Source organism: Stomoxys calcitrans, chromosome 2, assembly GCF_963082655.1.
Source record: "Stomoxys calcitrans chromosome 2, idStoCalc2.1, whole genome shotgun sequence".
In the NCBI taxonomy this organism is placed as follows: domain Eukaryota; kingdom Metazoa; phylum Arthropoda; class Insecta; order Diptera; family Muscidae; genus Stomoxys; species Stomoxys calcitrans.
The window spans coordinates 157,305,875-157,322,536 of NC_081553.1; the positions used below are offsets into that span (position 1 = coordinate 157,305,875).

General features: G+C 39.0%; 1 protein-coding gene across 3 annotated transcripts in view; it reads left to right on the forward strand.

Moving 5' to 3' along the window:
• The window catches only part of LOC106092660 (myosin-I heavy chain), a 306,781-nt gene that overhangs the window by 221,472 nt on the left and 68,647 nt on the right, over positions 1 to 16,662 (forward strand). For 2 of the 3 annotated variants that reach the window (XM_059362006.1, XM_059362007.1), the window contains one exon: positions 5,758 to 6,739. In XM_059362006.1, coding sequence (XP_059217989.1) covers positions 5,758 to 6,739 — 982 coding nt within the window. Of the gene's footprint in view, positions 1 to 5,757; positions 6,740 to 7,117; positions 7,395 to 16,662 lie in introns of those variants that run through there. The other variant, XM_059362008.1, reaches the window with a different exon arrangement.

Sequence of the window (16,662 nt, forward strand, 5' to 3'; positions counted from 1 at the left end):
AAGACGGTTAACTTATTGAGAGGAAATTTCAGTGAACACTTAATTTCACGCTCGGAACCGGTCAATTGGCCGCCTAGATCGTGCGATTTAACGCCTTTAGACTATGGCGTTAGACTATTATTCGTGAGATACCGGTCGAATTGTGGGAAGAAGTATTCCAAAATTGAACTAAGCGAATGGACCATCTGAGGCGCAGTCACGGTCAACATTTGCTTGAAATAATCTTCAAACATTTAATTATATGGCCCGTATTTTCGATTCAAATAAAGATTTCATGAATTTTTCCGAATTTTATGTGTACCAAGGATATAAAAGATTCCCTCACATCCTGAAGCGATAGTTAGAAGACTGAGGGAATGTAATCCCAATCTTTCAACCACCGACTGGAAGATTGGTAGATTGGATGAGGCTGGTGATGACCGGAGACATGCAGTATTCGTACTAAACTCCGGCTGTCTCGAAAACCTCAACAAGTCTGAAGGGGTTGTATCCTTCGAATTCAACATGTTGAAACTGAAGGACTATAGAAGGGGAGGGATTGGGGAACCAGGAGACGACTCAGCAGTTGATGCTGAACACTTGCCTGAGGAACTATCGACCACATCGCTAAAGTCTTGCGGATTGCAGGAGACTGAAAATCCCCCTGCTGCAATCGAGACAGCAGGGGATGGCATCGAAACGGGACTCGACAAGCCCTGTGTGGGTGGGTCACAAAGTTGGACTGGGCCCAAGATGTGCGCCTGCGGGGAAGCACGGAACTCAGAAAGTACTTCGACAGTAGCAGCTAGTGAAGCATCTAAGGTGGAATCGTCGACACCACAAGGGTCCAATGTACTTAGCAAAAGTGGTTCCGCAGCTTTCTCAACTGTCCCTGGATGTGTAGGGAAGCTCATCATGACAAGATCTAACGAATCTTTTGAGGATGAACTCCTGGTGGATTCAGAAGACGAGGATAACACAACAGTGGTGGAAGTTCTGAATTCTGACTATGGTCCGGTTTCTACAGATAAATCTTCACCATTGTAAGGCCGCTTCGGCGGCACTAAAGGTCTTCCTTTTTAATTGATTTGACGTGGTTCTTATCCAGAAACCATGGGTGTGTGGAGGAATGGTACGTGGACAAAGAATTCCGGGATTTAAACTTCTCAAGGTACGGGGAATTGGAAACAAAGAGCCTGTATTCTTGCAAAGAGTAGTCTAAGGAAGATTTAGTCCTCGAGACCTATTACGGTGGGGTACATTCAGAAGTCAGAGAATGTATGGACAAAGTCAAGTGAGGAAACGCTAGAACTACTTTTTGATACATATTTCACGGGGAATTCTCCAACGGATAACTTGGCAGCAGAAGAGGTTGTCTATCTGTCTATGTGTGCATTGGTCGGAAGCCATTAGGGAAATTGTGTCTGAGCCGAAAATCCTTTGGGCGATAAGTAGTTTCAACTCCTTAATGTCGCCAGGCCTTAATGATGTATCAACGGTTGAATAACAAGCTGTGTCTGATAGACTGGTTTCCTGGCTTAGGGAGATATACTATGCTTGTATCATAATGTCATATGTACCTGTGGGATGGAGGGATACTAAGGCCATTTTCATTCCGAAAACAGGAAAACCCTTCCACACGAAGGCGAAAGATTTTCGTCCAATTAGCCTATCATCCTTTATGCTGAAGACTCTTGAGAGGTTGATAGGAACATATCTTAGGGCAAAGATCCCTGGAGATCGCCTGTCGCGGCAGCATCATACTTGTAGTTAAGGCAAATCCACTGATAAAGCCCTTCACGACCTAGTCGGCTACATAGAGGGTTCTCTCGCTGTCAAGGAACATGCAATGGTAGCATTTCTTGACATTGAAGGTGCTTTCAATAATGTAAAACCGACATGAAGAATTGGAGTTTCTAGGCATCAACTCTACCGTAAGAAAGTTTATTAATAATTTACTTACTAAAAGATATATGCAGGCTTGGGATCTGTGAATCTAAAAAGATGGGTCAGCAGAGGACCACCTCAAGGAGGTGTACTGTCTCCTTTATTTTGGAATACAGCCATTAACTATATATTATTGTCTCTGGAAGAAAAAGTCGTAAAAGTGATCGCGTATATTGATGACGTGGCAATTGTTAGGAGAAAGTTTCCCAGCACTTTAAGATAACTACTTCAGGATGCTCTACGTGCAACAGCAAAGTGGGCAACCGAAAGTGGTCTGGGTATAAATCCGTGCAAGACAGAAGTAGTTCTTTTCAGCAGGAGATACAAGTTGCCTACCTGTCTCCTTCGGTGGAGAGATTGTTCCCTTTACAGAAAGCGAAAAATACCTGGGTGTTTTGTTGGACAGGTAAATCCAACATTTCGGAAAGGACAAGAAAGGCCACTCTTGCCCTATACACCTGCATGAGAGCCATTGACAAATGTTGGGGATTTAGACCGCGTGTCATGCATTGGGTATATACTGCAGTTGTCTGACCTTTTATGCTAAATGGTGTTGTGGTCTGGTGGACGGCGCTTCAAAAATCCACCAACAGCTCAATAGTTAATCGGATCCAAAAGATGGCTTGTTTGTGCATCACAGCCGCACTGAGGACGACACCATCTGATGCACTGAATTTAATGCTACATCTAATGCCTCTGGACATTGTGGCTGCCAAAATTGCAGCGACCACTGCAATGTGTATCAAGCAGAGATCCTTGCAATTAAGGAAGTGGCGGAATGGCTAAGATATAATGTCATTAAATATGTCATATTAAATATGGCATAAATATCTTCTCAGACGGCCAGGCAGCCATTAAATCCCTAGAGAACGTTTTTCGGAACACAAAAACCGCCCTGAACAGATCTCTCAACGAGATGGCCGAACAGTTCAAAATTGACCTGTTCTGGGTGCCTGGCCACAGAGATATCCCAGGGAATTCTAAAACAGACGAGCTTCCGAGAATAGGAACTACCTTACACACTCCAGGGAATATGTAGGTATGCCTCTAGCGACATGTATGGTAAGTTTTTAGGACCAGGCCCGAAGGGCAACGAATTGTAGATGGACACAAAGAGGGGTCTGTGAGCATTCCAAAACTATGTGGCCTCTAGACTTTAAGAGGTCTACTGCTTTGCTGTCATTGGATAGAACAGACGTCTCAATCATTGTGTCCATCATGACAGGTCATTGTCTAATCGGAAAACATGCTGATATACTGAAGGTTGCCAGCAACGACTTTTGCAGAAGCTGTATGTACATCGAGGAAGAAGAGACTTTAGATCACCTTCTGTGTGTGTGTCCCGCACTAGCAGTTCGAAGGAGTTCCACTTTAGGTACTCATTTCTTTGAGAACCTGTCTGATTTAGCGGATGTGAACATTCGCAAGTTACTGGGCGTTTTAAAGCGATTTGGATGGTTCAACGGTAGGAACTAGAAGGCATCTTCCTTCTTCTGTTCCTGTGGTATCACGATGGAAGAAACCGTCTACGTGAGTCTGATGGCAGACTGCCACTTGAACCAAACTTAATCTAACCTATGGTTGCAAACGGTTTAAAACCTGATATAGCTTCCATATAAACCGATCTCTCGAATACACTTCTTGAGCCTCTAAACGGCGCAATTCTTATCGAAGCATATAAAACATCCCCGGGGTCCCTTTTTAGTTTATCAGCAAAGTATATAATAACTTCTTGCAAAAAAAAAGGATTCAAAAATTTATGTTTTTCTTTGAAGGTGTATGTGTGTATCTATATTGTCTAGCATTGCATGTGTGTGAGTTTATTTTGGCATGTTTCGTGGGTTTTCCTTAAAATAAAGAAGCACAAAATTGTTAAGTTTGGCCTTTGGATACCCATCACCATGGCTATATTAATAATCCTATATCATTAAAACTCCACTTCCAAATCCATAGTTATATCTAAATAAGGGCTGGTCTGGATCATGTTTGATTCAGGTTGCGAGAACTCTTATGCAAGTCACAGTTTCAGCGAAATCAGGCAATAAATCCGCTTTTTATTTGATTAAGACCCCAAATATAGTCCGATCTGAACCAATTTTTGGGTCGGGAGTCTTAAAACAATTCGGGCTAATTAATATTTCGCGAAATCGGGAAATAAATAAAGCCTTTACGGGCTTCAGACCCTTAATCGGCACATCGGTCTATATAGCAGCTATAACTAAGTATTGTCCGATCTGGATCATATTTGAGTCGGATGTCGGGAGGATTAAACAACTTAAAATTTCAGCGAAATCGGTTAATAAATAATCTCAAATCTTGAGATCGTTTTATGTACCTATACCTAGCCATGGGCCGATTTGCAATCACATATACAATCTCAACCGACCTACACTAAGCAAGTGCAAAATTTCAAGCACCTAGCTTTATTCCTTCGAAACATAGCGTGCTTTCGACAGACGGGCGGATAGGGAAAGATCGACTTAGAATGTCAAGACGATAAAGAAAATATCTACTTTGTTGGGTCTGAGACCAATATTTCGAAGATTTACAAACGGAAAGATGAAGTAAGTATACCCCCATTTTATGGTGGAAGGTACAAATTCAGGGATGCGCTAAAGAAAGCCTATACACAGGATTGGGCCAAAAAAAACCAGATTTCATTCGTGCGGTTTGCAACTTGTGTTTTAACCGACTCAGAGAAAAACTCAAAGCAATAAATGGTCACATTGTGCAAAAGTGTATGGATTCTGAAATTAAATGCGGCAAATATTTACGATCCAAATTAGACTATATTTTGGTAAGGCTGCAATATTGCTTAAATAAATACAATAGTATATCTCATTTTTTTCAAAATAATAAGTTAACGTATCTAACTCAAAATTCTATTAGCAAAAACAACAAATCTTATATCTAACCGGTGCATTAATTTGTCGAGGTGATAGACCTCCTACTAACAAATTTGGTTTTCTCGTAGCAGCAATCACCAACAAGAGTGTTAAAATGTTATGGAAAGTTGTTCGTTTTCCAGTGAGAGAGAGTGTGAGAGCGAAAAATTTTTGGAGAGTTTTGAAAATGGAGGGTTTTGTCCCCATTAGAAATTTTTACTCTTCTCCTAATTTTACTGGCAAATTTATTACGCAGCAATCGGTAAACAAAAAGCAGCTGATTACACATTACCATCTGTATAAATTTATCGGGACGATAAGTCACTAACCGGCACCCATCTGCCGGTCAAGATTAATCGTTAGAATAATCAATAAGCATATATTCAGTAAAAGAAAATCCGTTAACAAGAAGAATATCGAACTATAAATTGTAGCTGGAGGATGAGAAACTCGCCTAAGAGTAGAAATAGGCGATAGACCCTCCTCAGTTACAAGCAAACCAATTCTGCGAGTACAGACCCAGTAAATCCGGCCTCATACTCCGCATTCTGCATTTGAAGAACCAGCTAATCTACTTTCAGCTCATACTTCATCAGTTGAAATCCCTCTGAATGGCCAAAACACGCAATCTGATGGACAAGGAACTAACCAATTAGTAGATGATCAAGTTTTAGTCTTTAGTACCGCTATTTTTAGGTTGGAGGTAAAACAGCAATACAAATTTAAACTCAAATTTGGCATCCTGCCCCATTTGTATATTTTGAATTGTTTTGAAAGAGAGTTAAGAACTCTTTTGAAATGCGATTCTATCATATCAAATTATTCTACGAAACATTAGAACCCAAAACTTAATATAAACATTAAGGTCATTATAACTTTATTGCGTGTTAATATAACCAAAAATAAACTTGTTAATTAAGAACCATTTTTTATTTCTTATTTTCAGCGTGATGAATTTCCCGTCAGCGAAAGAGTTGCATTGCAACTCGCTGGCCTTCAAGCTCAGGTGTCTTTAGGCGATCCGTGTAATCAACCAAAGCCGGAGTATTATACTCATGTCTATAACTTCCTTCCGGAAAGAATTTTAAAGACGCGAGAACAACAATTTTGGGCTCCTATACTTTCTCAAGCACACAGACAATATGGAGCTTCCCGAAATGAATTAACCGCAAAGGTTTTGTATTTGAGTTGCGTTATGCAATATCCTCTGTATGGAACTACAATGTTCAATGTCATATATAAAGGATTTTGGAGTCGCGGTAATAACATGATTCTGGGTGTGAATTATGAGGGACTAGTTTACATTCATCCCGACGACAAATATATATTATATCAGTTTAAGTACTCTGACGTAGAATCAATGTTATTGGATGCAAGCGATTGCCTCATTACAATAACTCTTAACCGTTACGTTTCTGTAAGTAAACGACCTACGAAAAATTACACTGAACCATTCGACGCTCAGCGATGCTTTGTGTTTGAGACCACGGAGTATAAGGAAATAGGAACATTAATAGTTTCATATCACCCTCCACTTTCACATTGGATAATGAAAAATGCAAGTGATTTGCCAAAGAAAAGTAAAACCAAGAAGAAAGATGACCGTGCACGATTCTACCAAAATATTGTTCTATGTAGAAGGCAACTTATTGATTCGGGAATAATACGAAAGCCGACGGACAATTGCGGCTTCCTTAAAAACACACTACGAAGACTCTCAAAACATCGTGTTGAAAAGTTACGATTGGACCTGTCCGATACTAACAATGCGGATCAGAGTGAAACATATAAAGGTATTCCTCACATGTGTTGGGCATTCAGTAAGGAAAACATCAGTCAATGTATATTAAAAATGTCTGAACAAGATGAATCTATTATGATGCAAGTATTCGAAACACTTTCAACCTATGTGGATCTTGGAATATCAGGTAATACATTTTCTTATGTGTCAATATTTGCTTTCAATTGTCAATAATGTCATTACTATTATCCAAAATAACCATTATGAGATCTGTACGTTGTACACAAATTAAAATGGACATACAGACGTACAGATGGACATAGCTTAAATCTACTCAGAACCAAAGTCAAACGACAACCACACTACCGAATATGGTAAAGCTGTGACAAATTTGAATTTAACATAACGTCTTGGGCTTATAACGCGAGCATTTGCAGATCCAACTGAAATATATGTCAGAGAATTGGTTTACTGAATTCGGGCTAGATTAGACCACAATTGGATATAGCTGTCACATAGACTAATAATCTTCTTGAACTTCTAAAATACTTTTTTTCAATTTCAGAAACATTACAAAACTGTGCGTTAAAATGGAATTCCTCTATTCCGTATTGAATATACAAAGTACAGCCTGCACCATACATATATACAGCAATCCTGAGTAAAGAATGATATATCAGACTGTAGCAGATGAATTTTAATGAAATTAATCCTCCCCTGTTCCTTAGTGGAATGTTCATGGTCAAAATTTGTATTTGTATATTCGACTTTATCTGTTTTTTTTTAATAGGTATTTATGTATGTAAAGAGATCTTACTTCAGATATAATATCATGCGCCATATATTTATAACTATATATTACACTGAATTCCATTCTTAAGGGAAATTTCATACAAAAATTTGTTGTTTAAATAGAAATATATGTGTTCATTTATGATTTTTCTTCAGATTTTAAAATCTATGATCACCGAATTAGCTAAATATATTTTTTAAGTATATGCAAATGAACTAAAAAAAGTTAAAATTTTTAACAAGCTGAAATATCTGCTCATAGGTTTTTTAAGTTTTTTTTTTTTTTTTTGCGATAACGCTTTAATAAGTAATAACGAAATTTGTTATTCAAAATATCAAAAATGTTTGCTGAAACATCAGTTTTTGTTTGCTGAAAAAGGGAAAGCGGTCCTGACTACTATTTCAGCAAACATACTGCTGATGTTTTATCAATCATTTCGAACTGCTATTTCAGCTAACAAATATGCTATTTTAAGTATAAAAATCCCTTTAAAGATTGACAAAACAAGTACAGCCGGGCCGAATCTTTTATACCCTACACCAAGGATCGCTTTTGTCAAGTTATTTACCCGGTATATCTTTATAGGCAAACAAAGGATACAAATTGCTATGCTATTATAGATATATCAGGTTTGAACCGATTCGGGTCATACTTGGCTTGAATGTTGTAGCCATAGTAGCCATCATTGTGCAAAATTTCGACCAAGTCGGACAAGAAATGCGCCCTTTATGCACCGATTCAGACCATATTTGATACGTATGTTGGAGTTCATAGAAAAAGTCACATTGGCAAAATTTCATTTTATTTCATAAGAATTACGCCCTCCAGAAGCTCAAGAAGTATAATCTGGAGATGGTTTTATATGTGCTAAATAAAGTTTTAGACCATAAAGTATTTGCGAAAAATTTCAGCCAAATCATACAAGAATTACTCCCTCTAGAATCTAAAGAAGTAAAATCGGGAGATCGGTTTATATGGGAGATATATCAGGTTATGTACCGATTCAGACGATAGTCCATATATATATATATATATATATTTCATATGCTTTCCAGATAAACCTCCACCGGAGCGAGACAGCTACTCTCCGAACTCTCTCAGAACTACTCTCAGAAAATCAGCAAGGGCAAAATTCATATTTCCTTAATTTAGAAGCCATGGACGACCCGGAACAAAGTTTCTGGACTGACTCATATCAACTATCAATTATTCTATGTAAACACTGGTACTCGGCCGAGGAGTTGCGTTATATGTCATAAAAATTTTAATTATGTATTCTACCCAGAGTAGTCAGCGTCGGAAGCAACAGTGGTGAGACAGGTAGACGGTGGGGCATACCTTGCATAATTTTATTTATATGGTTGCCCAAAAAGTAATTACTGGATTTTTTAAAAGAAAGTAAATGCATTTTTAATAAAACTTAGAATGAACTTTTGTTCGATAACCTTTTGCCATCTTCCTGGTAAATTTAGTATTCCACGCTCATAGAACTTCTGGCCTTTATCTGCAAAAAACTGAACCAAGTGCGATTTTATAGCCTCATAATTGCCGAAAGTTTTACGATTTAAGGAGTTCTGCAAAGATCGAAATAAATGATAGTCTGATGGTGCAAGGTCAGGGCTATATGGTGGATGCATCAAAAGTTCCCAGCCAAGCTCACTCAGTTTTTGGCGAGTGGCCAAAGATGTGTGCGGTCTAGCGTTGTCCTGGTGGAATATGACACCTTTACGATTGACCAATTCTGGTCGCTTCTCCTTGATGGCTGTATTCAATTTGTCCAATTGTTGACAGTAAATATCCGAATGAATCGTTTGGTTCCTTGGAAGCAGCTCAAAATATACCACACCCTTCCAATCCCACCAAACAGACAGCATACCCTTCTTTTGGTGGATATCAGCCTTTGAAGTGGTTTGAGCTGGTTCACCATGCTTGGACCATGATCGTTTTCGACTAACGTTGTTGTAAATAATCCATTTTTCATCTCTAGTTATGATTCGTTTTAAAAACGGATCGAATTCATTGCGTTTAAGGTGCATATCACAAGCGTTGATTCGGTTTGTTAAATGAATTTCTTTCAATACATGTGGTACCCAAATATCAAGCTTTTTCAACAGCCCAAGACTTTTTATGTGATAATGAACGGTTGATATTGGTATATTTAACTTCTCTCCTATCTCATGCTCAGTTACATGACGATCCAATTCGATTAATGATTTGATTTGGTCATCATCAACTTCATTTGGCCGACCTGAAAAATCCGCAATTACTTTTTGGGCAACCCATATCTGACTTTTGACTATCCGACACCACCACCTACATCGTAGCTGCAACGGCAGGTGAGGAAAGCAAAATAGACAGGAAACGAGGTTCTAATAGTGTGCGATTCGTACTTCCTCCACATTTCGTGGGGTACTACCAACATTAATAAGCGGGGCTAAGCCGTGTCAGAGTTCTTGAATACTAACGACTTAATAACACTTAATATTGGTAACACCGCTACCTTTGTTTATAGAATTGTGGAGGAGATATTAGATGCAACTATTAGTTCGGAACGATATATAAGGTTCTGGATTGGAGGTTCTCCATGGAACACTTTTTCTCTGACCATCGCTACATTAGGTTTAGAACCGCACGGCTAGCGCCGAATCCGACAAACTTCCGTAATAAATTGAAACCCAACTGGCCAAAAATCGGAAACTACCCAGAAAAATGAAAAACATGCTTCAATCAAAAATTTACTGAAATCGGACCTTAAACGAAGTTGTATTATTGAATAAAAATTTTTAAGTTGGATTAATGACAAGCTTTAAAATCTAATTAAAGCAGTTATTAAGTCAATGAAACAATTTATTTGTAAGTTGTCCCTTCTCTCAAATAACATTTAATAAAAGGAAATAATTGATATTTTTGCATTATTAAAAAATATTTTACTTTATTGGATTAAATTACTGATGAAACATCTTCTTCTTATATATAAAAATCAATTTGTGTTTGTTTGTGTGTTCCTTTTAGACTCAGAAACGGCTGAACCGTGGTAAATATAGGGTACTACATTTATTGATATTTGAAGGGGTGCGGACCCTCCCCCTTACCCTAATTTTGAGAAACGACAGATCTCGGATATGGGTTGTGCGATTTAAGCGACATTTTGTGTGCTTTCATTTAGTACCCTAAACATAAAAATTTGGTATCCAAATTTCGGATGGTGTACCTAGGGGGGCTGCCCCACCCTAAAACCTATCAAACTTATATTTAGACCAATCATGACAATATGGGACTCAAATGAAAGGTATTTAGGATAAGAAAACGTATCTGATATCCAGTTGTTGAACCAAGAGCTAGTGGGACCACCCCAAGCCCCAAAACACCCCTAAATCGGACATATTTTCCTACCATGGCAATATGGGACTCAAATGAAAGGTATTTGCGAGTAGAATACGAATCTAATATCCAAATGTGGGACCACGTTTCTGCGGGTCCACCACTTCCCCAAAACACCAAACAGGACTTATTTACTGACCATTGGAATATGGGGCTTAAATGAAACGTATTCGAGTGAGTAATTTGAATTTGATATCCAAATATGGGACCAAGTGTTTGGGGCCGGCTCTCCCTAAAAACATCCACCAAAGGTGCCAAATATACGACCATAGCCATATGGAGCTCAAATGAAATGTCTTCGGGAGTAAAGATCGAATCTGATATCAATATTCGGGAAAAGTGTGTATGGGGTCACCCCACCCCCACAACAACACACAAATAGTAAGCATTTGCTGATTATTGCAAAATGTCTTTCAAATTTTATCTATACATAGGAAAAATGTTATATTTTGTGATTTTTCATTAAATAAAAAAAATTTAAAAATGTTTAAGCAAATTCATTTTTTGACACTACTTGAAAATGCATTGAGCAGGCACAGCAATTTTGGCTTTATAATAAAATTCGAGATAGGTTGGCAAAAATTTGTCTTTAGAAAATTTTTCTCTGAAATATAGTCTTTAGCAAAACATCTATAATATCTAGGATTTAGAAAAACTTTTTGTTGAAATTTTACCTTAAAGAAAAATTTTAATGAAATTTTGTCTTTAAAAAAATTATTTCGAGGGAGGTCCGCCCCGGGCTTAAGGAATGTTACGCTGTATTATTAAAATTTATTTATTTATGTATTTAGGAAAAATTGTGATAAAGTTTTGTCTAGAAAAAATTTCATTAAAATTTGAGAAAAAGTTATAATTTTTTACTTAAGAAAAATTATTTTACAGTGGTCCAGGTCCGATCAAAATTTTGTCTCTGTAGAAAATTATAAATATGAAATTTTGTCATTTTAATAATTTTTACTAATTTTTTTTTTGTTAGATTAAATTCAATTTAATTCTTTTTTCTATAGACAAAATCATTTTGGGGTGGGGGGCCTCTGGTCCGAGCCTGGCTACGTCTCTGAGTTAAAGTGTTAATCAACTCAACAAACCATTTTATCTTGTTATTTCTTTTAAATGATATTTTTACACAGTGAATAAATGTATATAAACTTAACATATTAATACAAAAACTTTTTATTCCATTATTAGATTGCGGATAAAATTTTCGTTTCATTGCTGCCAATAAATATGTTCAAGTCATAAAAACAAAAAATTCAATGATTGTGTTGGCAGAGCACAGGTTATTGGTTTGTTTTTTCTATTAGAGGAAAGTTTGTATTTGCAAAATATCGAAATTTGGGGTCAAGTGTCTGGGGGACGCCCAACCCAAAAAACTTAGAACGACCGGGACAAATAAAAGTTTAAGGGTGACTACCCGCTTCTTGAGATGAGCGATGGGTAAATACGCAAAAGGTATTTACCTTGTAAATTATGTAAATACCCGGGAATTTACCCACATATACCCAAGAGCTGGGTATTTATAATTTTGTAGATATCTTGGAAGATCCTAGTATTGAGACTTCAGGCAGTGCATCTTAACGAACAGGGACCCGACGATGGAACCATTACAGACCTTATAAAGATTCAGAAGACTAGGATAGACAAAGAACCTAATACGATGACATCAGGCAGGGCAGTGACAGCAAAGTCAATGCAGTCTAAAGAACAGGGAGCAGACGATGAGATCATCACCCACTTTCAATGATTGAGGTAGTCCAGATAAACCTCCACCGAGGCGAGACTGCTACACGCTTGTTGGAGAAAATCTGCAAGGGCAAGATTCATATTGCCTTAATTCAGGAGCCATGGGTGACCCGGAAGAAAGTTTCTGGACTGAACCACATTAACTACCAATTATTCTGTGCTAACACTGGTACTTGGCCGAGGCACTGCGTTATTTTTCATAAAAATTTGAATTATATATTTAAACCAGAGTTGTCAACGCCGGATGCAACAGTGGTGAGACAAGGAGACGGTGGAACATACCTGACATCACTTTATTTGCCTATCGATTCTCCGACACCGCCACCCACGTCGGAACTGCAACGGCTGGTGAGGAAAGCAAAACAGACAGGAAACGAGGTACTAATAGGGTGCGATGCAAACTCTCACCACACTTCGCGAGGTAGTAACAACACTATAAAGCGGGGCCAAGACCTGGCAGAGTTCCTGAATACTAACGACTTAATAATACTTAATATTAGTAACACGGCTACCTTTGTTAATAGGATTGGGGAGGAGGTATAAGTTGTGACGATATGTTGGGAAAATCTTATAAATAAGGTTCATAACTGGAGGGCCTCCATGGAACACACCTTCTCTTCTCTACATTGAGTTCAGAATAGCACAGCCAACGACGAATCCGATAAGATTCCGGAATAAGTTGGAAACCATCTTGACAAAATTCGGAAGATTAGTCAGAAGAAGACTTGGGCAAGATAATTTAGATTGTTCAAGCATAGAAGATATTGACGAGTATGTCAACAGGATTACGACTGCACTGGTGGGGTCTTTCGAATATAGTTGCCCTCTTTTATAAAGGATATCAGTCCAAGAAAACCATGAATTACTGGGGAGATTCGCAATATTGGAGATAGCGTTAATGACGCCGCCAAGATGAAAAAACTTCTCTCAAAAACTCATGTCCAAATTGAAACTTCAGTAGACGACATGGGAGTGAGAGCAGAGACAACGAAGGACATGTTGGGGCTTTTGATGAAAACCCATTTTCCACAGGATACGACGGGACTCGCGGAGACACCGGAATTTTGGAATAATGATATTGATCGAAGGTTTATAATTACAGAATTTATGGTGAAGGATTCCTTGAGGAGCTTCAAACCACTTAAGTCACCCGGACCTGATGGAATATTTCCGGCGTTACTACAGAAAAAGGCCCATTATCTGTCGCCTCATCTGACCAATATTTTCACAGCGTGCCTAGGACTTGCGTATGCTTCGAAATCCGGGCAGGAAGCGAAGGTGGTGTTTATACCCAAGCCCGGTAAGGTAAGTTATGCAACATCAAAGGCCTACAGACCTATAAGCCTTACGTCCTTTCTACTCAAATCATGGAACGTATTGTGAACACCGTGATATAGAGTAGGACATCCAGCGAAATGCTCAGATACAAACAGCATGCCTATGTCAAGGGAAGGTCGGTGGAGACGGCCCTTCACAAAGTTGTGCATAAAGTAGAAGAATCCTTCGAGGCCAAAACGTACACACTGGCGGTATGCATTGACATCGAGGTGGCTTTTAACAATGAGCGGACCGACATTCTCATCCTTAGGCCAATACCGGTTGGATCCGGTCCTTAGAGATTAGATAAACCATATGCTTAGGAACAGGTAGATAAATTGTGTGTCCCATGACATAAATATAAGGGAGAAAGTGGCACAAGGCAGGCCACAGGGGGGAATTTCATCGCCACTCCTATGGGTGACCACCATAAATGACCTATCACGGGTGCTGAATGAGGGGGGATTTGAACTCGTCTGCTATGCATACTTCTAACGGAAGGGAATCGGAACCAGCTATGCCAAAAGGCCGAAAGTGTCTTGCATATGGCATATAACAGGGCTAGACCCAGAGGTCTCAATGTTAACCAGAGAAGACTGAAATATGCCTGTTCACGAGAAAGACGAAGGTGGGCCAATTTAACGCACCACGTTTCCTCAACGAAACGATTTCGATATCTGACAAGGTCAAATATATAGGAGTGATCTTGGACAGGAAATTGAATCGGAAGTGTCACATTCAGGAGCGTACTAAAAAAGCTCACACATATTGGGCACTATGTAGACCGTAGGCTCAAAATGGAGCCTGAATCCAAGGATAGTTCACTGGCTCTGTGGGAGCGTGATTAGACCAATACTTACTTACGCCTCAGTAGTTTGGTGGACTGCTTTGGAGAAAAAAATGCAACATAAGGACAATACAACAGGTTCAGAGATCATATTGTCTTGGCAAAGTCTGAGCGATGAGGACCACGCTCATTAGAGCACTGGAGGCTATTATAGATATCCGACCCATTGACATACAGATTAAGTATGAGGCAGCCACGGCGGCTTAAGGCGATGGGACAATGTCTTGAGGATTGGAGCATCGCGGTATAATCGAGGCGACGATTGGAAAGCTGGATCGGTTACCTGAGATGAACCTTGAGGTCGAGTACGAGGCACTGCTGGCAGCGACACAGTTTTGGATTGACGGAACCCTTCTATTGACATCTGGAAGATCATGTTACACGGATGGATCAAAGCTTGAGGACAGAGTGGGCCTGAGGGTCTACATTGAGGACCCAGGGACTGAGATCTGTTTTAGACTGCCAGACTATAATACGGTCCTACAGGCGGAGATCCGGGCGGTCACGGAATGCGTGAGGTGGTGTGTGCTAACGCGAGGACGTCGAATGTAAACATCTTTAGGGAGAGTAAAATTGGGCCATAAGGGCAATAATAACTAGGACGGTGAGGTCACGAACAGTCTTACAGTGTAAGAAGGAGATTAACGCCTTCTCTGAGGATGGCAAAATACGCATCGTTTACCGGGTCATAACGGAGTAAGGGGAAATGAAAGGGCAGACGGTTTGGCGGTGAAGGCCAGAGGACTGAAGGTTAACGCGAAGCCTTTCGGGTCGACGCAGTCCGAGTAAAGAGCGTGGCCGATTAATGCGCATGCAACCCTGTGATTTTTTATTCTTTGTACACCAGACCTTCTCACTGTGCCAAATTCGATGAAATTTGGCACAGTGAGTTCTGGTAGACCCCTACCTATTGCTGTGAAGTGTGGTCCAGATCGGCTTATTTGGATAAAGCTGCCCTATAGACCAACCGCCCGATCTCCTTATATACGATAATAAGGCCATAAAAGATTCATTTATTACGCTATTTTGATAAAAATTTACACAGTAAGTTCTGATAGACCCTTACCCATTCCTGTTAAATGTTGACCAGATCGGACAATATTTAGATATAGCTGCAATATAGACCGATATCCAGACATAGTGCATTGACCCCATAAAAGTCGTATTTTTCATCCGATTTTGGTGAAACAGTCCGTTCTAGTATCCCTCTACACCTTCGCTCAGTGAGTTCTGGTAGACCCCCAACCATTTCTGTGAAGTGTGGTCCAGATTGGACCATACTGGTATATAGCTGCCCTATAGACCTATCGCCCGATCTCCCGATATAGGGTATAATGTCCATAAAAGATCAATTCCTACTGACTGATATATTTCGTTCCTTAATCACTATGAGGTCCATATCAGTTGCCTTAAATACTGTATTGCGAATTATGGAATTCCGAGCAAAAAGGGACAATAATATTTTATTTTAAATAATTATTTTAAAATGTAAATTAATCCGGGGTTTTAAAATTGTGTTTCTGAGTCCTTAAACTGATGTAATTAAAATATTTTATAATTAAATATTACAAGTTATACGTTAGAAAAATTTTTGTTAGATTTTTGTTTTTCGGAAAAATGTTCATTACAAAATTTGTTGGAAAAAATGCCATGAAGATTTTGGCTTAGAGAAAATTTTTTGAAAAAAAATACATTGCGATTCTCCCTTTAAAAAATTGCATTTACCTGTTAACGACAAAAAATACCCAAGAATTGAGGTGACTTAGAAAAATTCTAGCTCGAGTTAGGAAAGAGGTATCGTATTGTAATAAAATTTGGTTTGGGGGCTTGTCGAAAGTCGGCAATTTTTTATATCCCAAAAACCAAACGATAAAATTCACAAAATTCTTAGGAGTGAGATTTGTGGAATCCGTTTTAATGTCTTGTTGCATTTGAGTTCGGCCGGGGCTCCACCATGGATCGCATTTGTCGAGTTCTATGCACTGTATCTCTTTTTGGGCAAACAAAGAATATTGAATAAGAACTGTTA